The sequence below is a fragment of the Pieris rapae genome, chromosome 10 (genome assembly GCF_905147795.1).
Source record: "Pieris rapae chromosome 10, ilPieRapa1.1, whole genome shotgun sequence".
Classification (NCBI taxonomy): domain Eukaryota; kingdom Metazoa; phylum Arthropoda; class Insecta; order Lepidoptera; family Pieridae; genus Pieris; species Pieris rapae.
The window spans coordinates 6,782,131-6,809,779 of NC_059518.1; the positions used below are offsets into that span (position 1 = coordinate 6,782,131).

General features: G+C 35.5%; 1 protein-coding gene across 2 annotated transcripts in view; it reads left to right on the plus strand.

Moving 5' to 3' along the window:
• Positions 1 to 27,649, plus strand: part of LOC110992293 (FERM, ARHGEF and pleckstrin domain-containing protein 1) — a 54,238-nt gene that overhangs the window by 9,597 nt on the left and 16,992 nt on the right. Inside the window, exons 4-15 of one of the 2 annotated variants that reach the window (XM_045629681.1) lie at positions 8,615 to 8,719; positions 9,465 to 9,687; positions 15,156 to 15,279; positions 15,735 to 15,799; positions 17,251 to 17,429; positions 17,756 to 17,916; positions 18,493 to 18,567; positions 19,803 to 19,924; positions 20,477 to 20,724; positions 21,149 to 21,175; positions 21,797 to 21,883; positions 21,993 to 22,077. In XM_045629681.1, the coding sequence (XP_045485637.1) occupies positions 8,615 to 8,719; positions 9,465 to 9,687; positions 15,156 to 15,279; positions 15,735 to 15,799; positions 17,251 to 17,429; positions 17,756 to 17,916; positions 18,493 to 18,567; positions 19,803 to 19,924; positions 20,477 to 20,724; positions 21,149 to 21,175; positions 21,797 to 21,883; positions 21,993 to 22,077 (1,501 nt within the window). The remainder of the gene's footprint in view (positions 1 to 8,614; positions 8,720 to 9,464; positions 9,688 to 15,155; positions 15,280 to 15,734; positions 15,800 to 17,250; positions 17,430 to 17,755; positions 17,917 to 18,492; positions 18,568 to 19,802; positions 19,925 to 20,476; positions 20,725 to 21,148; positions 21,176 to 21,796; positions 21,884 to 21,992; positions 22,078 to 27,649) is intronic. The other variant, XM_045629682.1, reaches the window with a different exon arrangement.

The following is a 27,649-nucleotide window of genomic DNA, read 5'->3' on the forward strand; positions in this document are numbered from 1 at the left end:
TCGAATAAATACAATAAGCTTGATAATATATAGTTTTGAACTAAATCTAGACTTTGTTACATCAATAAGTAAATTGGCTCAATTTATTTAGAGCTGCAGATGTTACGAGTGGTGCAGTATCAAACGAGCCCTTGTTATGTAAATACAAACTTTGATTCCTATTTGTCAATACATTTGAAGTGGAAACGAATGAATATTTGAGTCGATTTATAAGCAATGTGTATGGGTGGTCTATATTTGTATGGATTTTTACATTTATATTTAATCAAATTGTGAACTATACTTAATTATACATACGATTTATATGAAAATTTTCGTGATCATATTGCTCCTTCCTGGCTTAATAGTTAAAGCTTTGTAACGCGTTTTCGGTCCTTGATTCGAATCTCGCCGAACATTGTCATGGTTAGGCTTAATCTTTATAAATGGAAACGATAAATTCCATATCAAGAGGTAACGCGACAACAAACGAGCGTATGATCTAAGTCTAAAGTCTAGCTAGGTGTATAATATTTTTACTATACAGAGCAAAGACTGAAAAACCGTTGTCAGGTGGATCGTTTCAGTCCCACATATGCGAGCTATGTGTTCTCGTTATGTGTCCTACAAAGACATGTGAGGCATTAGCTTTTCCTTGTTTGAAAAATAGGACAATAAGTCTTTTGAAGTATGCTACATTATTTGGCCATTCGTACTGTGAGATTCATCGGTTGCCAGCGAAGGGTTTATGGAACGACCCTTTTTATATAATGACTACTATTTTGTTACAAAAGCTTTTAGATACTGAAACGGCCCTAGTCAAGTTCGCTTACGAAACGTTTGTAAATAGTGGTATAATTCGTAAAGCTAGGTGCTTACGAATTAGCTTAGCTAGCTAGCTTGCGTGCGTAGCTTAGCTGGAAGGCGTAAAACGAATAAATAACATTTTTTATTACATAATATATATATTGCTAGTTATAAGATGTAAGTATGTAAATATATTTTTTAAATGTTTTTCATGTAGAATAATCGGTGTGGGTATTAATGTGTCGTTCTATCGAATTAGTAATAACAGTTAAAATAAAATAATGATGTGGAATATACAAATAAATATTGTTTTTCATACTTTTTAATCAGTCATGCTCAGAGGTCCTCGGATCAATGGTAAAGCTGTTGTTTTTATTTAGATGGCAGATCCTTATCTGTGTGTCCCTTGTCCCACTTGTCAAAACTAAATTATCAATGAATTGCATGACCAAAAGTCACATAAGAAGTCTCCATTTACTATATAAGAAAATTGTACATACAATTTGATCCTCGTGTTAAGTTCTAACGTAGTGACCCAAAACAGCGGAGGCTCGAATAAAAATAAAACTTTTTGACCTAATTTTTAAAATACACAATCGGCGAGAATTAATAATAAATTTAGTTGGCTCGAAAAGCCTGTGGAACATTTTGTTTGTTTGCACTAACGACGGATTTTTTTATCAATTTGAGAATTTGTTTGTACACGAGACATATACATATATAGACGTATGACTAATACAAAAATTTTTGTTAAATCACGGAAGAAATTTTAATTAACTTTGATGTAGATGGTTCTAATACCGCATTTACATTCAGCCGTAGTGAGCAGGGGCAGGAAAAGTGTATAAACGCGATACTATAATAAGACCACTTATCGTGATACTTAAGTGGTATCAGACATATTGTAATAAAAATAATATTTCAGCGGCTTAATATGTCTAGCTATTTAGAATAGAGACATCAAAGTTATCTCGTGCTGATAGAAAATGTAACATCATATAAATTCACTACCTATTTCCTCCCGATTCCCTTGCGATTGCCGCCTCTTCAAATCAATATTGAAAATGCTTTTAAATTTAACGTTTGATTTGCCATATTCATTTCAGTTTTTTTTAGTTGGTCTAGTGCACAATGCTAGGCAAACGTTACGCGAGCCTTTATGGATTTTTATTTAACAGTTAAAATGTGTTTGTTGTCCTGTAGCTTCAGCGTGCGTAGCTCGTAGGTTCAAACCCCGGCTGTATACCTGGACTGTCTGTCTATGTGTGCATTTGATAAGTTTATCATGAAGAAACTCATCGTGAGGAAACCGGTATTACTTAGGCCCAAAAAGATAATGTGTCAGGCACAGAGATGTTCACGTAATTGCTTATTTCAAAAACAAATGATCACGAAACATATACATAATTCCGAGGCCCATACTTAAAAGGTTGTAGCGCCATATATGTATGATGATGATAATTACGTCAGATATGTGAATTATTTTGATTTGCATATACTTTATTCGAGTCCAAACTAGGTACTTGTTTATATTTACAAGTGACTGTCATTAGCTAATTAATTGTTATGAACATTTTAGAAAAATTGATAGTTAATTTTACGGCCTTCAAATTAAAAAAAACGTATCGGTAACCCACGTTAAAGCCTCCCTAAAAGGCCGACATCGCATCCATTAACATGGGTGTCCGTGGGCTGCGACAGCTGCCTTTTATTGCTCGTTTGCCCTCTGAGGCTATCCACTATGCTTTACCTTTGCACTCATTCAAAATTTACTACCTCAAATTCCAGCTTAAACACTAAATAATAAAATAACTAATTAATAAAAACTGTATGTATTAGCAATATAAATGCAAGTTAGAACCATTTCAAAGCTCCCTTGACGAGTTTGCAAACAATCAGAAATCAATAATTGATTGAAGATGGAGAATAGCTATACTTTTTTGTTATGCATCAATTTGAAAAATATTTTATGGTTTAAGAATTAAATGTATAATTTAACAAAAGCAGTGTGCTAAAGTCGTATGTAATATGGTAATGGAGTTTCTATGTGCGCATCTGAAACTCGCTGGAGTAGTGAAGGAAACATCAATAAATAAAAATAATAAAAGCAACGGATGTAAACTGAGGCCAAGTCCCATAGAGGGTTTTAGGGGCACTATTTTATTATTATTATTATTAACTTTAGCTCATGATCGTGAGTTATGGTCATCACACGGTACTTAGCAAGGTCTTTATACGGGTTATTATTTTATAGATGTTTGCGGTCTAATGTTGCCGTATTTAATAATATTGCTTTTTAAGGGATATAAATGAGTTTCAGGAGGTACAATTTGATACATTTGTGTAACTGGGATTATACCGATAGTGGACAAAATCTGCTCCTATTTCACCATGCCTCCTGCTGATAGGGGATAAATCTTTATTATTAATTTATTTTATAATTTTTATTACTCAAGATGTCATATGCAACACGGTGTAATGGTTGCTGTCCCTTACAAACGTTGTATAAAAGAAAAAACTTGGCGGTTAAAAAAGAGTGGCGGAGAGTTTATTGCCAGTTCTTTTCTTCCGTTCTACGCCCTTGGTTTGAAAATTGGCAGTAAATGTAAGAAGCATTTAATGTATATTTCTTTTTTTGACGTTCATAAGTGTACATTATGTTACCTATATGAAGAAATAATTTTTGATTTTTTTTTAATTTTGAATGATCATTATTATTATGAATTTACTGGTTGAATATTACTGTCGGCAACTGCCATTCCTTAGAAAAAGCTTAATAGAGATGAATTATGGTCATTCTAAGAATTCGCGAATAGATACACAAATCAACTACAAGTTTTCATGACGTCAGCACATATGCCAAGCGGATAAGTGGTCGAGGGCAGGTACGTAGGGGAGACGGATAAAAATAACAGCCGTCTGATCCGATCAATCATTTATTGAACTATGAAAAACGTTGATATTTTTTTGCTTATCGCAAGATGTCTATTTAAATATTTACTAAGAAAATACACCTGATTTATTCGCATATATTTAACACAGTGAAATTTAAAACAGATCCAGGAATCTAAAAAAGGAACAGATCTTAGCGTCTCGTCGTGTAATCCTGTACCACTGTGGTCAACGTTGATTATTAGGAGGGTAGGCAAATGTAAAAAGTGCCCAAGCAGGGAGCAGGGGTACATGCGTTTAAAAGAAGGGATGATGACCCATCCCTGCAAGTACTGGACCCGATCTATATGTAGCGTATGGCCCGGTCTGTGAAGGCATGAGGCGATTGTTGGTGGCGCCTTGGGGTTTTAGTGGTTATGCAGAATAGCCAGTCGCAAATGACCTTTCCGCACCAAGCAGTTGCGCCGCGGTAGGGTATGCGCAATGCATTCCCCCAAGTAAAAAAAAAAGGTAGCTGCAGCTTACAATTTCAAGAAGGAAAATAACATAAGCAAAAACAAATCATTTATATCAAATCAAATCATTTATGCCAATTGGACCACCTAAAATGGCACTTTTGAACGTTAAATAAATATAAATATTATTCTAGTTGCCCCTTTCAAAAAGGTAGTTTCTTGTGGAAAAGAATGGGTAAGAAACTCCACACTTACTCTTTTAATAAAGAATTTACAATGTTTGTATACATTAGTTTAATAATTATATGTGAAGACAATGTATTGTATTGTTAGTATACATGTTCCTCACATATTTACAAATATCGAAACCGTAGAATATTATACATTAAACAGTAATAAAATAATAAAACAGTGAGTGAGATAAAAATTAAATAATTACAGTTTGTAGTATTATAAAACGAAAAATAACAAAAATATGTAAAATAAGATCAGCACCCAATTAGTATCTGGCAAACCATATTTGGTTCAAGAAATTTTACAAGAGTGACAGCATCAAATTAACAAAAAACCATGACTAAAACTACAATTATATAAAAAATTAAAAGGCCGTAGATAATTTAATCATATACTAATATATATATATATATAAAATAGGTTGCAGCGTTTTTATTTTAATAACAATTAGTAGAACATATAAATCTGCACGTTATCCTTACATTCCAGATTTTGGTTATAGTAAAATTTATTTGTTTTTACAAAAATGACACGATTAGTAGGGATTTTCGTTACCAAGTTACCCCAACAGTGTGATGTGATTGGTGGGATGGGTTTAGTGGGTAGGGCTTTTAGAGCGAGTTCCACACTCTGTGCGGAAAAAAAAAGGCATTTGCGTAAATACCATTACTGATTATTGATTCTATAGGGGTAGAAAGTGGGAGGATCATTTTAAGGCCCTTGGTTCGAGACTGGTTGGTGCAGCAGGGGCACTGAGTCGTCTGCTTCCGAATATAGGAGGACCTGACGAACGGTGTCGGAGGCTGTACTGTGGGGTCATTTCTAGCATGGCACTTTACGGAGCCCGCAAAGAGTTATGGCAAGAAGAATTATTCGTTGTTACCGAACAGTGTCTTTCACCGCTGCTTGTGTATTAGCTGGCACTCCACCTTGGGAGTTAGAGGCTGAGGTTCTCACTGCTGTGTACCATTACCGGATGGAGCTGAGGGCTGAAGGTGTTTACACTGGTGTTGGGGAAGTTGAGGATCTGAGACGATTGGCGCGAACAGCTACAATGCAGAAGTGGTACCAAAACTTAGCTGATCCAATAGCAGGGCATAGAACGGTAGAGGCTATTCGTCCAGTACTTAGTGACTGGGCAAACAGAAAAAGTGGTACCCTTACCTTTCGTCTTGTGCAGGTAATGACAGGACATGGATGTTTTGGGCGGTACCTGCATGACATAGTGCAGCGGGAACCAACAACTAGCTGCTTGGACTGTGGCGCAAATGATGACACTGCAGAGCATACGTTGGAGGATTGTCCACAGTGGTCTCAGTTGCGTCATAATCTTTGTTCTGTGGTGGGTTATAATCTTGCTTTACCTTGTGTTGTAAATAAAATGCTCGGCAGTGACGAGGTATGGAATGCAGTGGTATCCTTCTGTGAGCATGTAATGCTACAGAAGGAGTCAGCAGAACGAGAAAGGGAGCGCTTTAGGACGAATCCTAGGGGTAGAAGGCGGGGAGGAAATAGGAGAAGATATGCCCATCTCTTACCTCCTATGTAGTGTATTGCACCGAAGCTTTTTGAATGTATTATGCCGTTGAGGTCCCGGTAGAATGCGATAGCGATCCCGGAGCCTCTGTAACGCGGCTTTGTAGGTATTTGTCGAGGTGTTTTTAGTGGGTATTGTTCACCCAGTCTCTGAATAGCAGAGATTTTGGTGTGGGTCGAGTCCCACATACCCCTGCAACTTCCTAGGGCAGGGGATGCGCAAATGCATTTCCACCTCGAATAACAAAAAAAAAAAAAAAAAAAAGGGGTAGAAAGTGGGTTAGTTGTGTTGCTTGTGTTGTTAATACTTTACATTATCACCTGCAATTATAATGTAATGTAAATATTCAAAAAAAACTAATGTTATCGATACATATTAATGAATTGAAGGCATCATTAAAAATGCCCAATTTATTATTTCCTATACGGTGTGCAAGCTAGCTTAATGATATTAATGGCTGAATATATTAATTAAATGTTTGATTGATGAATTTGGCTTGATTATAATTTAATATGAAAATTATAATGAAAACAATGTTTTTTACTATAGATATACATTAACGCTTATTACGGCTTGGGTTACACAATTTTAGAACCGTTAAAATTAACAATTATGGTATCTATTGGACATCTATGGTGATTGTTTTTTTCTTGTGACTCTTCGCTGATATGTAAAAGGCCGGTGTGGAAGTTGTCCAAAAAATGTACGTACGATTTCTCAATCGCAATTTAATTTATTCCTGCGACTAAAAAGATATGGTAGAAAAGATAGGTATATAGCGCATCGTTATGAATCCATAGGTAGCCGATTAAAGATACCTACGTAAAAAAAACTATTTGATGTACGATTATATAACATGGACAAGAAAGATATTTAATACAATTTTCTCTAATAAATACTTCTTTCTCAGTTATTTTTATTTTTCGAGTCTTTGTTCGAGCGTTGAGGGCAAAATATTTTTGTCGGTTAATGTATGATTAGAGTGCGTCATTAGTGAATCATTTTGACGTCCGTAATTTAAATATTACGATACGAGATTACACAATATTTTTATGTACGATAAATGTTTTGATAAAATATCTTCCATAATTTGTTTCTTTATGGGAACAGATCATGTTATTGTATGCCAATAACGTTAACTAATTATCCTTTCTCCTTTGCCGCCGCACGTGGACATAGGAATTTCCTATTAGTCCTTCGACTGTCACAGATGCTTCATAAAATTGCCTTTTTTACGCTGAAAAGTTATATAGTGTTATTTAATTAAATTATTTATATTGTGCATGAAGTGTTCATAGACAAGAGATTTTCCTAATGGAGGTATACTATGTCTCACTTGTCTTACAAAACACATTATGATATTTCTAATTTGTACAATATATTTTTACACTCATCACACTTTCGAGTGATCTCTTCCAGGCATCATTTTACTATAGATTTACTTTTGGAAAAAATATTCTCAATCGGAACATTGCTTATTTTGAATATATTCATAATACAAGTAACCAAATAAAAATTCTGGTGCATTTATAATTTTAAAATGATTTTCATTCAACCGAAAAACCAGGAAAATGAAAATAACATGACCAAGTTTTTTAAATGTTATTAATACTATTCCTTCACATTTATAAATTACCCTAATTGTGACGAAACTGCGGGTTAAAGTCCTTTAAAGAAAACAGAGGAACGCGAGTACTAATAAATTATAGCGGAGTTTCAGAGCATTATTTAAACCTGAATTTAAAAAGGCGTTGTATTGAGATTTGAGTACTTGAACTTTAATCAACTGGTCTCATTCATTCACACAATAAGCATCTCTGTTAGCGTAGGCATGTTTTGTCACGTTTATTTATTTGCATAGTTACATCAGCAATAATAATAACATTCTATGGCTATATTACGTGGGCTATATCTTTTTTTATAAAAGCCTTGTAAACTTATTGTCTTTTGGGTTTAAACATTTAATATATTGTGCTCATTGCTCAGTCTTGTTTTTAATCTGTATTATCCTTAGGTTGGATTCCCGGTCAAATAATTTAGAACAAACTTGCCTATAATTGAAAATATTAATTGAAAGAGAAACACATGTAGTCTTTCTATTCAGACGATCATTTAGATTCATTGTTGAGCATTATTTTTATAATAACTCTGATGAGAAATTATGCATTAAAATTAGTTGCGGCAGAATGCGACATTGTTCACCAGTGATTATAATATGACAGTAGTTCTGAAATGATTAATACAAAATCCTTGCAATACTCTGCAATAAACCCAGGTGCGTGGTTAAAGGGTCCTTGTGAGTTTGCTATGAATAACCCTTTGTTACTGTTGACTGTGATCTTTTTACGGGCTATGTTAGTTTCCTATTAAAAGTTTTTCTATTAAATGCTCGCGTTAGAAATGTTGACCTTTGTTCTATTGTTTTATCTTTCACTTTAAATGCATCGCTGCCAAGAGGCTTTTTACTGTCTGCACTATGATGTTAAATCATTGGGCTACATTTTTTGCAAAGATCTGGACTAAATATATGACATTTTAAATAGTTATTAATCGAGATTAATTTATATTATCAAAGTGATATTGAGAAGATTCACTGTAAGAGGTGTGGTGAATTCAACAACAACATAACTACTACATAAATAATAACAAACATAATATTTTCATGGATATTTTCAAAACAATAATGTTTTTTATTTTTATTTTGTTACAGTCGAAAGCGCTGGGCAGAGTTCTGTTTGACCAGGTTTGTCGACAACTGCATCTCTTGGAAGCTGACTACTTCGGGCTGGAATATCAAGATGCTAATGGAAGCAAGGTATTATCTAGGAACTGCACATAACCATAAAATCCTTTCGACTTCACCAATTAAAATCACCACGCACTTTGTTCCCTCAAATAGTCTTTGTTATTTTTAATGATTCGATCAAAATAGAAGCCATGACACAGATTGGAATAGTTAAAAATGTGCTTAGATAGAAAAGGTACTTCGCAAGATTTTTATATTTTTCTTTATCAACCTTTTTAGTTATCAAATTAACCTGTGCGACTGTGATGTTGTTGGAATTTGACTTCCAAGCACGTGTGATAATTTATGTACAGTCTCACATGTTTGATCACAAATTTCTCTGATACTAAGTCATAACGACGTAAAATCATTCCATATCATTTCAATGCCATTTCTGGATATGTACCACTAATTTATAATCATGGTCATGGTCATCCTTGCAAATTTTAATTGTAACAATGTTTTTTAAATCTTTTTTTAGTCTATAAAGCTAGGGGGGTACTTCTTTCAAATAAAAAAAAACTATTTTGTCCTTAGGGTTGAAGCCAGAGCTTTAGACCCTGTTTATGTGTTTTGGTTATTTCAACACTTATATTGTTACAATTTGGTCATTTTGTTTTCTAGTACATAAGAAATTTACTTGAGTAGGTAGAATAAATTTATTCTTAATTGTAAATTATGTCACCGACAATTAAAAAAAAATGGTTTTAACCATAGTTTTAATATATTGCGTGAAATAAATCATGAATCTCTTTGAAATTACGTTTATTTATAGGATTGGCTTGACGTGGAAAAGCCAATGTGTCGGCAATTGGGATTGTCCATGTTGGAGCCGACGCTTCGTTTCTGCGTTAAGTTCTACACTCCGGACCCAGCGAGGCTCGAAGAAGAATTCACGCGGTACCTCTTCTGTCTCCAAGTGAAGAGAGACCTGGCGCAAGGCAGCATACAGTGCAATGAGAATACTGCCGCTCTTATGGCTAGCTACATCGTGCAAGGTGACATTATAATCTATTGTATCATAGTCATGTCAAAGGTCAATTCTGCGAAGTGTGTGCATAATTATTAGTCTATAGGAAAATAAACTTGACCATTTTTGCGAATACTATAGTACAGAAAATTATACCTGAGCGTTCAGTGGGCATTCTAGCAAATGTCACTAAATATTAGAAATATATTCTAGAGGAAAATTTGACGCGCGACGACCTATGCGTTCACTTTAAAGATTTTGAGAATATTCGTAGCTATGATTGTTTAACTATATTATTGGTTCTGTTCCTTAGTTCAACACTTTTAATACAGCTAATGCTTGAATATCTTTTACAAGTGATTGTTCAATTCAGCACATTAACGACTTTTAGAACTTTACCGATATATACGCTCCCGCGTCGCACATGTTCCCGAGATCGCATTCAATCATATTGCACCCAAAACAATTAATCCGAGAGCATCAATTAAAATATCGAATAAAATAGCAATTAAAAGTAATTAGCAATGTTTAAAAATGAGTCATTAGTACACAATTAGCCCGTTGTTGATAACAATTCCGATCTTCCGTTTGTGATACCCGGCATTTCATTATGCACTTATACAGTAACAATGGCCTGTGTTCCGGCGACAATTGCTCTAGTTATAACTCTCAAATGTTTATTTGCGCCAGAAATAACATTCAATGTCAATGATCAATTTTAACTATACTTTAATCTTTTTCATTTAAAAATGATTATGAAACAGTTTCAGAAATCTGAGGCCAAGACCTAAAGAGGTTGTAGCGCCACTGATTTATTTATTTCATTTATTCATAGTCTAGTTGCAGTCTAAGTTAAGTCTATATTTTGTTTTTTTTTGTCAACTTGTGTTTACGCTATGATATAGGATAATTTCATATTATATAAAAAATATAAACGCAATAAACTCAAAAGCTAGTTAAAGAACACAATTAATTGCTGGTATTTACGAGTGTCTAGAATCATTTGTGAGGAAGGTAAATAATTTTTCAATTTAACCTAAACGATTGCCCATTACTGGGACGGGTTTCAATATAAATAACGTGATTTTTTTAATTGATACATTTTTCCGTATAGATGTGGGTTTTTCAATTAAACATTCAATTCGACCAATATATGCGGGACACTAACGAACTTAATGTTTGGTTTTCATCAGCCCGTATATGTTTGCCTACTCCACGTTTGTGTTCCAAATGTCTCTTATATAACAGTGGGAACAATTGTCAGCTATCTCCTCATCAAAAGGCACTCAGAATGTGGCCTAGGGTTAAAATATATCGGATGAAGAATGTTCCGAATGCCTAAGCTCGGCCTTGGCGAGTTACGTTTTAATCACAAATACTTGTGTCGAACTGTTTAATCTTCAATCAAAGGCAAAGGAATGATTATGTTTCAAATGACTTCGTTAAATGTTGAGCAACATTAAAGTTTAATAGCTATTCCGACTTCGCTACAATAACTTGGGTTTGAACATTTTATTGTTTCTTATTTTGATATGTCGAATTGCGTTCGTTACAGTTATTGCGTGAATATACTATTAGGTAATACAAAGTAAACGATCTCCAATTGTTTAAAAATGACCATATTCTCTCTAAGGCCGACAACGCAACCACAAAAATAGGTGTCCATGGTGTGCGGTGACTGGCCCTTTTTCTGTTTACGAAATTACGCTTATCTTTTTAATATCGAATCTTATCCAGATTTTTAATTCTTAAAAGGCCGGCAAATGCTCTTAACATCAGATGAGTCAGCCATGAGCAGATGAAAAACTGTTTTTTTTAAATGATAGTTACTTATATCGATTTCTTTAAATACACAAAAATAGCTAGTAATCTTATATTGATATAAGAGTATTGTCTTACTTTGTTTTGTTGATGGTTTTCTGACCTTCTGAACTTTGCCTGCCTATCCTAAAACGCTTACGTCGGAATATGAATAATATTCATATTTAGACCTCTGTAAATCACATGTTACTACGTTGCTCGTATAAGTGACCTGTTTTTGAAGTTTAAAGTTTTTGACCCAGATTTCTCCCCGATTGTCTAAAGCCATATAATACGTACGGTGATTATCTTTTGATTCATGACGATAATTGTCCGACGTATAAGTCTATGATGACAAGCCTTTCCCTTAATTTATAGCCCTAGAATGAATATTTTATACACAATAATAATAATAAAAACAGTGTTTTCTCATCCATATGGAAGTTGGTTATATCAATCGTTAGAACAATTGCAAAGTCACACATTGCTTGTTAGTCATGCCTCAAATAAAGCAAACACTTTGCTGTTTTGTGTCTTCGTCATCATTCCTCAAATAAAGCAAACAGTAGGTATGCTGTTTTGTGTCTTCTTGAATTTTGATTATTGACAATTTTGTATTCAGATACGTAAACGCCGAGTTGGGAACCATAAAATGTTAACATTCTAACAAACGGGTACGCAAAACAGCAGAGATGACCAAGTGGCTTAAGTGCGACTCTCATTTCGAAGGTCCTAGGGTCGATGCCCGGTTGTGCACCAATGGTCCATGTGCGCGTAGTATGAAGGATAACGTAGTAGGCTATGGAAAAAACAATTGATAATGAATGGAAATCTGAGGCCCAGTCCTAAGACTAACACACTTCTTTATTAGTTTGGATTGTAAATTGACATGTAGAAACAATCTTAACGTCTTTAGGAAAGCCAGCACACCAAAGTGCCGCAGCTGTATTATTACGGAAAACAGCACATCACAAAGTTTGAGAGTAAACGTTGGGTGAACCATTAAACCACTAACCAGACAAAAGCTCTAAACAACTTTAAAACATGTTTATTTTTAAACTCACGTCTGTATATTCTGTCCGTTGCACTGCAATTAATGTTGAGTTTAGTATTCAAGTAGCTTTTATGAATTTCATTCCTTTCATTTTGCATTTTAGGGTTATTGTTACATGCGAGGCCTTGTTGGAGTTTTCTATTTCAGGTTGGTTGGTTTCGCCAAAACCCAATAACCTATCTCAATTCATTTTTGATCATCTTAGATTGTCATCTTAATCCATATATTGATAAAAGTGTACCAATAATTAATCGACGGATTGTAATAGCCACCTGACGATACGAGCTATCCATGGAAAGTGTATGTGAATAGATTTTGTATAAAAATGACAGTTTAACTGTGCCAATATCTTAGATTTTAACTTACACCAGTTTTTAAAATAATTAAAAATCTATTTGATATGCTTTAAATATAGACATGTATATTGTAATATTATTTGAACTGTGTTTCGTTTATATTGATTATCAAATATGAGTGTAAAGAGCGAAGAGATTGTATTCTATCCGTCGCCAAAAATGGTTTTTCTTCGTAGGGTTTTGGTTATTGGGATGCAGATAGGAGATCGATCTGTCACAGTCTGATCTCAGAGATTGTGGATTAATTATTGGGTTCCGGGTTTTATGGGTATAGCTTACCCAGTCTGTGAATAGTACAGCCTCTGGTGTGGGTTGAGACCTACCAGTACTACGAAAATGAGAAATATATTTATTAAAAGCACTAAAAAAGCTTTAATGAATTTAATATATACTCCTATTTCCTTTTACGACGTATTGTAATCTGTTTCTAATTATAATATTAGTTTTGTAGCAAGAAAATATGACATACTGAATTATTAAATTAATTTTATACTCAAAAATCGCGATTTAAATCTTTATAAAATAAACAATTTACAATTAGTGTCTTGGTTAATATATTTTAGCTTTAATTGGCAGTTCAGTGTGTTTAATATGCATCTTTCAATTTCGGAAGCCAGAAAATAGATCCATAATTTAACTCGGCGCCCAGCTTGAATTAATTAAGTACGTAGCGGGCCTTGTTCGCCATTTCTCATTACCTTAGTTCGTGTAATATGAACTATCATTCCTTCAGTCAGTGATTTTTGTTTTTAACTTTAAGGGCCTGTTTCACAATGTATGGATAAAGTACCAAATAGCTATGCAACACATAAATTATTCGAAAGATAAAAGTTCCAAATAAGATACTTCACATTTCATGACGTACAGCGCTATCTGACAGTCGTGAAACGCAAAAATACTACTTATCCTACCGATAAGTAATAAATAGCTTATTTGGAACTTATCCGGACATTGTGAAACAGGCCGTAAGTTTGTAGTAAAAAAGAGAAATAGTAATCCTAGATAAGGGGGCGTCTAGGTTTTGGAGCAATTTTTGGAGATTCTTGACCCACACCTAACGCGCCGTAACATTTCTCTGTACTGAAGAAAACAACGTTTCGTTACCCCCCCCCCCCCCCAGTGACTCATTAAGCGCGCGTAATTCAATCCCTCGCCGCGCATCGTAACTTGTACCCCAAACCCCCAAAATTCGTTACAAATTACTTAAACTAAATGGTAGGACATATTTAAGTGTACTTCTTAATTTACTGATTCATCACAAATTAAACACAATGACAGAACAATCGGTTAAAGAAACAAATGCATACTTTAGTTAACCAGGTTTAGTATGTATATAAGGTTTGATTACTTAAGATTTCACTTCGAATTCTGAATTAAACAAAAGGTTTGCCTTACTTTACATATCTCGTTTAAAAATGTCAGTACTGAGAAGAACAATAACAATGAATCATAACTTCGTTGAAGTTATTGCTATTGTTTAGTCGCATTAAAATACGTTTTCCTTAAGTCGTGCGAAATTCAGATTATTCGAAAACAAGCAAATATCATATTTCTGTTCTTTAAAGCAATATATGCAACAATATACACTTTTTTTTGCCTAAATTTATTGTTGGGAATGCAATTTAGGGACTAGACTCCGTTCCCACTAAAACCAAACAGCGCCATCTGCTCGCTATGACAGGAAGTGAAAGATCCAGTCTGAAAATCCTTCACCGTACGGAGCTACGTCCAGAACGTCGGACAATCCTCTTGACGCACACTCGTGACAAATGGGATCACATCCCCAAACATGACAATCTAACCTTACTTAAGACTAATAAGTAATTTAAATCTAACCTAATTTACTGACAACAAAATTTGATTTAATAAAATGTCCAATAACACTACTTACAGTCTCCATTAAAGTAAAATCCATTTAGTGTAATTTTTTCTACTTGATTGATTAAATAAATATTATTGTCATCTTAAAAAAATATTGACTTATGAAAATTTGAAGTATTGGTGGTCTCCAAGATCGCGCTTTTATTTGCACCGTAGTTAAAACATATAACGTATATCCTTTTACTGTGTGTTTTTGTATTTCAATATTACTTAATAGATATAAAAAAACATAAATGAGGCAGGTGCACAAATTTATTTTATGTATTTACCAAACAACACAATCCTGTCCTAACAGGTGACCGTAAATCAAGAAGAATGCTATAACCATATAAAAAATAAACTTAAGGAATTAATAAGGTAAAACAAGCTATAGAATTTCATAATAAAATAATTTTTTTATTGCAGCGGAGTGTGGTGATTTCGTACCCGAAGATTATCCGGATCACACGTATCTTAGCGGTTATAAGTTTTTCACCGGACAAGACGCTGAGTCCGAGAGGAGAATACGTGAAAACCACAAGAAACATATGTAAGTTTTTGTGCACTTATTTGTAATATAATTAATATAAAAGCCAATTATCTAGATTAATGAGTACATATATTTAATCAAATATACAATCCAACCGTTTATGAGTAGTTGAATTACGAACACGCACAGTATAAAGAATATACATATTCGGATTTACAAACAAGCTTAAAAATAAAGCTTTATAAGGTCTGTGGTATAAGCCAGGCCATATTTATCATGTTTAAAATAATAAACATTATACACAAAAAGTACATCACACATGAAAATGAATTTGTTCGTGGTAATACTACAAAATCAACAAATTGCTTCTTTTCCTTTCGGAGACGCTTTAATCAAAAATACTTGAAAGTTTAATATATTATTACAACCCCATATTCACCAAAATGTTATGTAAAACCTTTAATTGAATTCACTCGCTTTTGTATAATAATAATCGCGTTATCGCAAATTTACAGTGGCCAGAGTCCCGCTGAAGCCGACTTAAATTTACTAGAGACAGCCCGGAGATGTGAACTATACGGTGAGTGAACTGTAGAGCTCTGAACTGAGTGATTTTGTATACATACTGCCAATAAGGATGGCAATATGTTGAACTTTGAATTTCGAATGAATTATTCACTTAGCAGGACCAATGGCGGTACAACCTCTAATGTTGCTTACTCAGATTTCTCTAACTGTTCCGTTATCTTTTGTCCTAATAGCCAAGTAGGGATCAGCCTTCTGTGCCTGACACACAACATTAAATTTGTGACTGTAAATATGACCGATGTTTTCCACCACCTCCGCCCGCTAGGCAACAGGTTTCATTTTTCATCAGTCATTCCTTAGTCTTTCCCTTTCTATTAAAATGTTGTTGTAAATATGGTATTAAATAACTATATGTCTCGTTTTTTTGTGAATATCTTTCTGTTAAGCATCTTGACCATCTCCAGACATTTATTACGTTTCCCTCGCACAAAATTAACTTTAATTTCCATACTATGTCTGAGCAATACGTATGTGCCCTATTATACCACACAGTGAACCTATACTAGATGTAAACGCTAAAGTAGTGTCGTAAAAGTCACACTCTTTATTGACGACGTCGATAAATTATTCACAATCTCGAATCCCCGGTGTTTGCAACATAGTTAATACTAAGATTGTGTTTGTTACCTGTGAATTTTTGTAATTAATTGGTTAGTTTAATTACATTTTTAACCTTCATTAGGTTGCTGTGATCGTACGGTAGGTTTGGTGATTCTCATAATTCTGAGTAACGATTACGATTTTTGCCTACTATGTTTGTTTATTATTTACGCATAATATAAGTGTAAGAACACTAAATCTATTTAGTATTATATATTACACTTTATATAGTTTATTATATACATTGTTTATTTAGTTAATTTGTATGAGTATTTTGGCTTTACTCTGATCACGAATTGACATAACACAGATTGTAATAAACGCGCTAAAAACCGGTAAAGTTCTCTTGATTTACGCACTTATCTGTGACCTGGAAAGAAAGCTGAAATGCGAGAGGGCTACATAAACGTCTTACGAGAATTATTATTAATGAGTTCTGTAAACTCTCAATGAGGGCAGACTCAGTTCCGCGTCTTTATCGCGTATTATTTTACGTAAAGTCTTCAAATGGGATAATTACTGTTAACCTTTATCGAATTCTGCGTTTAGTATGGTCTCCATTTTATTAGTTAGATTCCGGATCAATATATCTTTCATTTTTCTACTACTTGACTGATATGTTATGTATGATAAAAATGTTTCTATTCATTATTGTATGTTTTGTATATTATTATTTTTATATTTGGGGCGATTTTAAGTAAAAGATATGTGCCATGGTACCCTGTAGTGGGTAGCTCTTGTCAAACAAACTAAATAGTTTATTTATAGTATTTATTATGGTTTTATCGACATACGATATATTATTTCTAAAACGAATATGTTTTATTATTTTTTTATTTTAAGGTATCAAAATGCATGCGGCAAAGGATCATGAAGGTGTACCATTGAATATAGCAGTAGCGCACATGGGAATCGTAGTGTTCCAGCACTTTACGAAAATCAATACATTCAGTTGGGCCAAGATCAGGAAGATATCGTTCAAACGGAAAAAGTTCCTCATCAAATTGCATCCTGAAGGATATGTAAGAAGTTTTTCTATGTAACGATAGCTATATATTATAAATAGGCTTGTAAAGTGCGTAAACAGGTTTTATTCTTGAGAGATATTTTAAACTAGCACACAACAAATTTTACAATTATTCTATTTGAATTTAAACTAACTTCGCTGGCTCTCCGATCCAAAAATGTCTTAGCCTTACAGCAGATCCTTCGTCACTCTGAAATGAATTTAAAAAGCATACATTTAGCGAGCTTTATTTACAGTTTAAGTAGTAGTAGTAGAATTAATCTGTATTTTAAAGATTTATTTTATTTATGTTCCATTGGAAAAAAATATATAATCTTTCAGGGCCACTATCGCGACGTAGTTGAATTCTTCTTTAAAGGACGCAACGAGTGTAAGAATTTCTGGAAGAAGTGTGTGGAGAATCATGGATTTTTCCGGTGTTCGAGTGTTCCGAAACTGCCTAGGCATAAGACTAAAGTTTTGTCACGTGGGTCTTCCTTTAGGCAAGTAATTATGTGGAAAAATTAAAAAATTCTCAAGTTTATTTGTATGATTATAATGTTTAAAAACAGTTAACACACTAAAAAATCATTAAAATTAGACTACAGTTACTTATTTAAAAGTATTGGCAATATTGCGAAAATAACGTATGCTATCATGTGTTATATATTTGTCTGTAAAGTATATTATTAAGCGTACCCTGCTTAAACTGTTAATACAATACATAATTCAACTACGAATGCAGTACCTCGTTTATATTAACATAATAGATATTTTTATAGACATTCTTGTCTATAATATAGAAATCTACCGTTTTTAATTGAAAATATTATTAATTCCTTGCGAATCTTTAATAACTATTACTGAAATATAAAATCCTACATTTATCATATATTTGTAGAAAGGATTATGTACTAAATTAAGTCCTAAAAGGGAACAATTTCGTTGACACCTCCTGTGTTCGTTCCTGTTAAATGTAAAAAAAAATGTTTGTGCCCCAGATCCCATTTTGAGGTAAAGGAAATTCAAACAACATTTATCTTTGACCTTCATTTATAATACTGATTCTTAATCAACAGATATAGCGGTAAAACACAAAAGCAGATAGTGGAATTCGTTCGGGATAACTATGTGAAGCGGCAAACATTCCAGAGGTATGTTATTCACTTACAAGGCTGTGGGTACAGCGGCGTTAATTTCCAACACCCGTTGTATTAACAGCCTATCGCATGTTATTTATGTGGGTAGGTATTAGAGCTTTTTGTTAGAATTTATTTAAAAAAATTAATTCCCACTTAAAGAATCTTATGTCTCTTTTCGCCTCAATAATCACAATTTGAAAGAAAGAGACGAAAGGCTTTATTTGATTTATTTTTAATAAATAAGAAATTTACATTAAGTAATCTCTAAGATAAGTCACTACCGCGGTGAGTATGCAAGCCTGAATATGTACTGCATTTTAGTGAATATTACTTGTTTTATTTCAAAAGTGTTTGATAAAAATATTCGCGATAGATGATATAATGCAATGGTGTAGTTTAGTGTGCACTTTGTAGTTAATGTAGGTATAATGTGAAGAGGTAAGCATGGGTTAAGCACTAGCTTTTGGTTGATGTGGGCATTGTGCATGGGCACCGTAAGTAGGCTAATTCAACTTTCTACCTGACTATCAGTACTATACACTCCCTGTATAATTAATAACTCTAATTATTTCAGTCTATAAATCTGGAATATATTTGATACTATTTGCGCCAACTTTTCATTTCTGATATAAACTGATCTTAATTCCTTGATTTTTACTGAATATTGACAAATATTTACGTGTATATATTCAAATTAAGTGTTTTTATAACTCATTTAATGTAACATGACTTTTACATATTAACAGTCTGGTGGTCAGGTAGTCCTGTGGTTAAATTAAATGGTGATTAGCAATTACGAGCATGCGCTGTATACGTTGAGACTCGCTTTCAAAACTTACGACGTGCGACATTGACAATCGGTCGGAGGATGGTTCTATAGGGTTCTTGTTCTAATAATAATTGTCTCTGAATACAGCGCCACGCTCGTGTTAATCGTATCGTGACGCTTGGCATCAGCCTGCACATATGTTGTGACGTTACCCCCTCCTTTTGTCTTTAGAATCGATGTTTTTTTTTCAATTATGCACTTGCACCTTTTATTTTTATAGTGCAGTCTCTATTAAGAGTTCTATATCATGTTAATTAGTTGATTTTCAGTTTTAAAAACTAGCGTTAAATTTAAGCTTATAGTAAGACAACTGTGCCATTTTGCGTAGTATTTTTTTTGGAATTCGAAATATGAATGAGGGGGTAACGTGATGACCAGAAGCTAGTGCGAGTGACCATCCTCTCGCCGACTGTCGCAGGTCGGGATCGTTCCGCGCGTCGCGGTCGGCGGGCGGCTCTCGGGCTAATGTGTCGCACGCGACGCCGCTCAACGCGAGCGTCTCGGCACATCCACTATTGCCGCTGCCACCCGGCTCGGATGGTACGTATTTTATTCAACGAACTCATGCCATTAAATATTTCGTTTCAAATTATTAAAACAGCTTTTGTGGTCGTTAATTCAGTGTTAATTTAACAAGGACTTTGTAAATAAGGCGCTTTGTAAAGGAGATATCCAAAACTATATGAATCATGGTTTTCTATTCCTTTGGGAACTATACTTAGTTCAGCTAGACTAAAAAAAGAGTCGTTTCATGCATGATTGCTTACTTTGTAGTTCTTACACAAATATGCTAATGGTTTAATAAATACATTTTATTTTATAAACATTAACAATATTTTAGTAACCTCAAATATATCTTCAGACATATAATATATTTAAATCTTTTTAAATGTGTTGGTAATAGAGTTTGTAAGCTACAGATCTGTTGTGTAAAAACTTAAAGATTTACCGAAGTGTGACAGTTTGTACAACGTGATCAGGTTGTGACTTGTGCTCATTTTTCGACCTTAATTGGTTGATTTTCAAGAAGTCAATTTAAAAGAAGTTGGGTCCACTATCCTCCCGTACTGATAATCTCTCTGAATATTCCAGCGATTTCCCTGGAGTGGGACAAGCAACCTCACTACCTGGAAGCCTCGCTGGTGATGCGAGGGTATTCCGCGGAAGCTGCACGCGAAGCGGCTCGTCCCCAATCCTGCACGGACACGGACACAGCCACGGACACGCCCACGGACATGGACACGCCCACGGCCACGGCCACCCGCACTCCCCGCACACCCCGCACCCCTCTCGCTCGCCCGCCGCCTCCAGCTACCGCCTTTGCTTCCACGAGGGACAAGGTCAGTTTATTACCACTTAGAGTGATTCGTTTCTCATTTGTTTTTGCTCTATATAAACCACTTAAGGGCTCCGATTTGATTAAATTTAAAATTTAATGTGAGTTAGTTGACTTGGTTCTAGTATTACTACTATCAAAATATACGAATGAGGAGATAACAAAGAAAATAAGTTCTTAAGTTGGATTTAATTTTATTACCCAGATTTGCACTTGTTTTTAGATTGATTGACATAGATTAATTTTGTATTAATATAAAAGAAGGCATGGTTATCTAGATATCAAGTAGTAAATTATATTTTTTGATTATATAGAGTGATAGTTAGTAAAGTAGGAAATCTTTTGATAATCTACGAAAAGTCTTTAACACTAGCTTTAGAGTAGTTAACATAGAATTGTAGTGCATATAGCTTTTGTTTCTATTTCAGCTGACAAAACTGTACTGCAATCAAATCGTAAGAGCATCAAATATTTGCTGTCTCCCTTTTAACTTCTTTTTTCACAATTTCATCATCAGTATTGCAAACTTTTCACATAAACACATTTCATTAATTGTCATTATTGGTAATACAATGGAATCTCTATAACTCGATTGTCAAGGTAAATCGAGTTAACGAGTTTTCGACTTAACAAAAACTTTGGGATACATATGATTAATGTTGAAATTTCAGATATTAAGAATTGTTAAAATAATTCGAGATATCGCGAATTTAGGGGTTCAGCGGAAGAGAATGAGCAAAATTTTTACCTTACTGAGCATTTCGACTTAACGAGGTTCCAGTTATAGAGATTCCACTGTATGATTATAACAGAGCAAAGTTGAGACTCAATAACATATATTTATTCTATAATCATCATTATGTGGTTTGCAAACACTTAGCTCTTGTATGTGGTTTAACATATACGTGTAGTGCTTGTGTAACATTAATGCATCTTATTGATTTAACTTACAATTCATCGTTTTAGTAAATCTTTTTTGGGTTTTACTGAATAAGGTAAGGGAATATGTTTTCCTAATGGAAATTAGCTACTAAACTTTATTATTATTCTGATTGTTCGTCGCGCTGGCATTACAGGAGGGTCCCGAACTAGTGACCCATGCCGAGGTCAATCATCATCCTACGGAGGATTCACCTCTGCCTCATCGGACGATGACACCGCCGGTACGTCTACTGTGCTTTTTAATGTTGGTGAAAGTGAAGTTGAAGACGTTAATTTTAGTCTTGTAGTAATCCATTTGAACTTATTAACAATAAATAATAAATATTCCAGGAATGCCAGGAGACGCCGTGGAAGGTTGGTCGCGAGGGCCGCGCGCGCGCTCCCACTCCGCCGCTTCGTGCCCGCCCCCCCGCAGGTCAGAATGCCGTCACCTCCCCCCCCTCTAGCCTCTACCCTGACTTCGTGCGCGCCAAGCATCGTTCCAGCTTCAGCGAGTCCTCGGAGCGACTTGAGTTCGAGCTATCGCAGACCAACATCTACTCGGCGTGCCCGTCGGTTCGCTCGTCGCGATCGGGCGGGTCTCTGCCGCTGGAGGAAGCCGACGAGTTCGGCACTCCGCCGAGAGCATTGGGCCGACGTAGCGCCTCGTGCCGCAACCTGCGCGACTTCAGCTTCGATGAGGCCGGCCGCTCCAAGCGCGACACGCGCAGTCTGGCCGCCGACCTCGACGCCTGTTCACGCCGCATCGACTCTCCCGTCACTCGGTACGACGCTCGCGCCTTTGCGCTCTCTTTTCAAAATTCTATCGATTCTCGCGTCGGCTCCCTGTGTCGAGCCTACTCGTCCAGCTTCCCTGGTGCCATCAGCGATCCGCGTCTCGATTTGCCGGCGTTCCGAGCCGGCTCGCAGGACGACATATCGCACGACAGCTACGAAGTTATCGAGCGCTCGGACGACGAGGGCTCCGGTAGATACGCTCGTATCCGCCGCAGCTCTATTGAGGGTAGGACAAGGTCGTGTTCGCTCGATTCGGGTAACGAGCTCTTGTCGGACGACGATCACTCGTTGTCGATAACCGAGGAGCCCAATTTGACGGCGGCAGCATTAAAGTACAAAAGCGATAATGATTTGCCCATCGATCCGTTTCTCGCGGACGATCCTCGCGTTCTTCCACGAGAAAAACTGTCGGTGCGTTCTGACGGTAACTTTTATAAAGAAATCAAAAGAGTTCTCGGATCTCGAACGTCTAGTCAGGAGTCTCGAAGCGATATTTATGATTCTAAAATGTCTAAAAGTAGTGCAGAATCTAGTAAGAAATCGCGTGACAGCGTTTATCACACTGACAGTAAAAAGTCACGTGAGACGATAAAGAGTAAAAGCTCTGACAGGTCGGGTTCGCGGACCTCTAGTCAAGATTCCAAATCTGATTATTATGACTGTAAAAAGAATTTGTACGATGCAGACGACGTAAGCCTAAGACGCCGTAGTATTGCTAGTATACAAGCTGCCTATATCGATCCCTTTGAACCTATTTCGCCTTCCTCGAGCCCAGATTCCGGTAAAGAGTTTTATGACGCTCAGTCAACATTTGTAGGTATGGAGAAACCCGAATATAGCGAGAGAACTCTGGTCGATAAGTCTCATGAAAACTTAATCGCAAAAATTGCTACTTTGCCCAATTATTATCATATTCCTACACCTTATTCGACATTTCCTAGTAACAACAAACACAAAGAGCATTCGCCTATGCATTCTGCAAGTTTACAGCACGTTGAACTGGATCAGTATGGCAACTATTCTGATTTAAGCCCGCCCAAAAAAATTGATGATTTATCCACAGAAGAAGAGGATAATCATCCCAGAACTACTCATATTTGGCCCGATAAAATTGCGGGTTTAGACACAGAAATTGATAGTAATAGAACTGTAAAAATACAAAATTATCAGAGACGCCGATCGTCCGAAACTATTTTTAGTTTTGATAAAGATAAAATAGAATCATTGACACGTTCTACGAGCAAAGAAAACCCACCATGCCATCTCGTAAAAGAGTCGTCTAATGAGTCTGATGTGAATGTGAGGATATTACCGGCTATGGATAGTATCGAATATGCTAAAAGTCGAGCAAAGACTGCTTCGAAATCAGAGACTGCACCGATACTTCAATCAGAGTTTGATAAAACGATGCGCGGAAAGATCCATACACATATTATAAGAAAGGAAAACTTAAAGGAGGAGCTTATGGCTAAAACACACTTTGATGAATATCACCCAAAACTGATTTTAGACACTAGTTCAAGTAGTCGTCTCGCTGATAATGCTGCTCCATACATACATCCTACTGTTGAAAGAACAAAGAGTGATCCTAATAGCTTGGCCAATAGACCTCGATTCAGCAGTGTCAGTTCACGTAGACATGTATTGATGCACCAGAAATCCATAGATCTCACTCCAGCGGAATCGAGTGACGAAGATTATATTTTTCGACAAATACCAAGTGCACCACCAATTGCCACAAAACGATCACATTTCGAATTACCAATAAGATATGCAGAACAAAGGCCATGTTTTGATTTGCCTAAAAACTACTTTAAGGAGTTTGATGCATTCAAAGCTGGTTTTAATGACACAAAGAAAGTTGAAGACAGTTATGACATTCCATACGTTTTACACAAGAGACATATTATGAATGGTACTGCACCATCGCCTAATAAAGATAAAACGCAGCCGCCTGATATAATAACTTTACCGCCACAAAATGGTCGACACATAATTAATGCCATTCCACGATGTAGATATCACGATCATCCAAAATCACCGCGTTCACCAAAGTCTCCTAAATCACCGAAATCGCCAAAGTCGCCGAAATCCCCCAAGTCACCCAAGTCACCAAAATCTCCGAAATCTCCAAAATCACCACGAAACAGTATGCAAGCTGATCACGCTATGAAATTTTTAGATGTGGAGAATAGAGATTTCTTATTCACCCAAAATATTGACTTATCAAAGGTTGATCCCATAACGTTAGAAGTTGATAAAAGTGGGAAAATGCAACACTTGCCTAGTCCAAAAAGGGATATTTCAAAATGTTTGGATTCTGCTTTATTAGAAACATTAAATTCTAAACTAAGTCAAATTGAAAGTGACTCGGCCACTAGTTCTAAAACGGATAGTATGAGGCAGGATCAACAGTATTTTCATGATATTAAGTTCGCCATTAATGGCCGGAATCTACCTCAAGCTCCAATATGTAAGGATCCTAAACCACTCTCAGCATCAGAAAAATTACGGGCTGATATTAAGTCTAAGTCTGACAAGTTGCCCCCAAAAAGAGCTATTAAACTAAGAGGTAGTGGAAAAAAAGGCACTGGTGGAAGAATAAAAAACAAAAACAGTAATAAGATAAGAATTACATCTTTTTCATCGGATGATGAAAGTGTAGACTCTGATGATGTTTTTGGAACTACAGAAGCTGCGCCAAAACTTGAATTTTCACCACCTCAATCTCGTAAAGAACTAGAACCTATTTTACAATTAGAGTATGATAAGATAACATCGGGAGCTTGGCATAGAGGTCAGACCATGAGTTCTACAGAAATAGAGGGTTCTCCTCCTCAGTGTAGAAAGTTAGCAGAACTTGAGGCAATGTATAAACCTCAGACTTTTGAAAATCCATCTGGTAATGCAACAGAGTTGAGGCGTATCTCAGAACGATCTATATCGATTCCTAGTTCTGAAGACGACATAGTCTTAAAGGCACCCGACATTAAACAGTTAAGTAAGGAAAGTTCTTCAACTTGGGAGTATAATGAAAACATTCCGTCGCCTATTTTAGAAAGTACCGAGTTTTTAAAATCTGACGATGAACATCTAGCCGATATGGAAATACAAAAAGTGACTGGAATGCCAACACCAACACCGTCAGAAGATAAAGGAGAAAACACACAATCTATCAAAAAGGAAATCAGTAAGCTAGATATCAAAAAAAGTCTTCGCGATGAATTAATATCTCCTATGCTGCGTAAAGGAGGTGGAACTCCTATTCTTTTCGCTCATGCCCGGTTAAACCTTTCAGAAGGTTCAGTATTTTCATTGCAGCGTCAAAAAGCTACGCAAGATTCCCCTACTGCAAGTAGGCGGGCGAAAAGCTTAGATACACCAGTTATTCAACTGCATCGGTTACCTCCGATGAATGCATTTTCCTCAAAAGATGACACTATGGAGGATACAAATGAAGAAGGTGATATATTAGAAGAGAAACCTTTAATAGAAGATAGACTATCAAAAATAACCACAGTGAAAGAAGAGTCCATCGAAAAAATTGAGGAGGAAGACGAGGACCATATTTCTGATACTAAAACAGAATTAAAATCTGTTGCAATTGATAATGAGGAAATGAAATTGTTAGAGGGATTAGTCGAGCAGAGACGTCCACGTTCATTTAAGCGGCAACATGATTTAAATAAAATTAAGTACCAAACCAAATCGCCTTCGCGATCTCCAATTAACCCTTCGCCGATATCGCGTTCGCCTTTATCAAAATCACCCTCCAGATCACCTACTTCATCATTAAACTCTCCTAGAGGAAGTATACGAAAACTTTCTGACTTAAGTGAAGATCAGATTGTACCTGATATAGAAAGGATTAAACGGAAAGATAAGAAAAAGTTTACCATTAAAGCTAAACCCGAAGAAAAGCAAAAGCTAACAAGCAAACTTAATAAATGTGGCTCTTTAGATACAAATGCTACTAGAGTAAAATCTTTGCAAACGCAAAAATCATTACCGTCATCGCTTAAAGAAAGACCAGATTTCCTGACTGTTCCACCATTAGACATGGTTCGTGCTAAAAGTCAAGAAATTGAGCAGACTATTAAAAAATCTACTAAAGAAAAATCTAAATCACTTGAGAAAATGGAAGTTAAAAGGGGAGGTAGTAAGGAGCGCACAAAATCTCAGGAAGATAGTGATACTGAAATTGCTAAACGAAAGGAAAAACAACAAATGTTGTTTGAAGCTGCTTTAAAACAAACTAAAACCTTAATCAGTCCAGTAAAAGATACTTTACCTCCTTTCCCACCACCCGAAGATAAAATAGTCGTTAAAACAGAAGGGGATAAGATAATAATCGAAACAAAAATAAGTAGTAAAGCCGAAGATCACGTCTTTATAGCCAAGTCGCCGAAAAAATTAGATAATAAAATTGGAGGAAAAATCAGTAGAAGTTTCGAAGATCAGAAAGCGGTAAGTTCCAACAGCAAAATTAACAAAAGCATGGATGACAAAAATAGTCAATCCTTAGAAGACAGATTCGATGAAATTGCAGCCCTGACCAAGTCTCCAAAAACTTTGTCAAAGAAGCAAGAAATGAAGCAGCAGATAGAAGGTAAGGTTGTGTATCAAAAAGTTATTTCCAGTATTAAGTCTAAGAGCTTAGACAGAAAAGTGGAGAATCAGCTTGAAGCCAAAATTAAATCCAAAAGCTTGGATAGAAATTATGTTACTCCTTCAACAGTGATGCAGAATGATGCTTTTATATGCAATACAAATAAACATTTCAAACAGGAAGTTGTGACAGTTGATGTTCATCCAGTAGTAAATGAAGAATCCGCTAAAGATGATACTAAAGATTTATCTCCCTCAAATAGTTATAAAGAAAAAACTGAAGATGACTCTTCTATCGAATGGATTACAAATTCTCAGCACACTGTTATTGAAAACGATACCCAACATGTCATTATGGAGAGAAGAAAAATTGAAATCTACAATAAACAACGCCAGCACGAACTTCGAGAAAGTAAAAGCGATAAGGATATTCATACTTTAGTTACGGAAAGGAAACCTGAAATTACACGTCTGACTAGCGAAGAAGAGTCACTAACTGAAGTGAGTGAACTAAAAATGTCAGATGAAAGTAATATGTTAGGTTTATCGCTTCCCTATATTGATGCAGATAGTTCTTCGGATCAAGATCAAACAATTAAGGA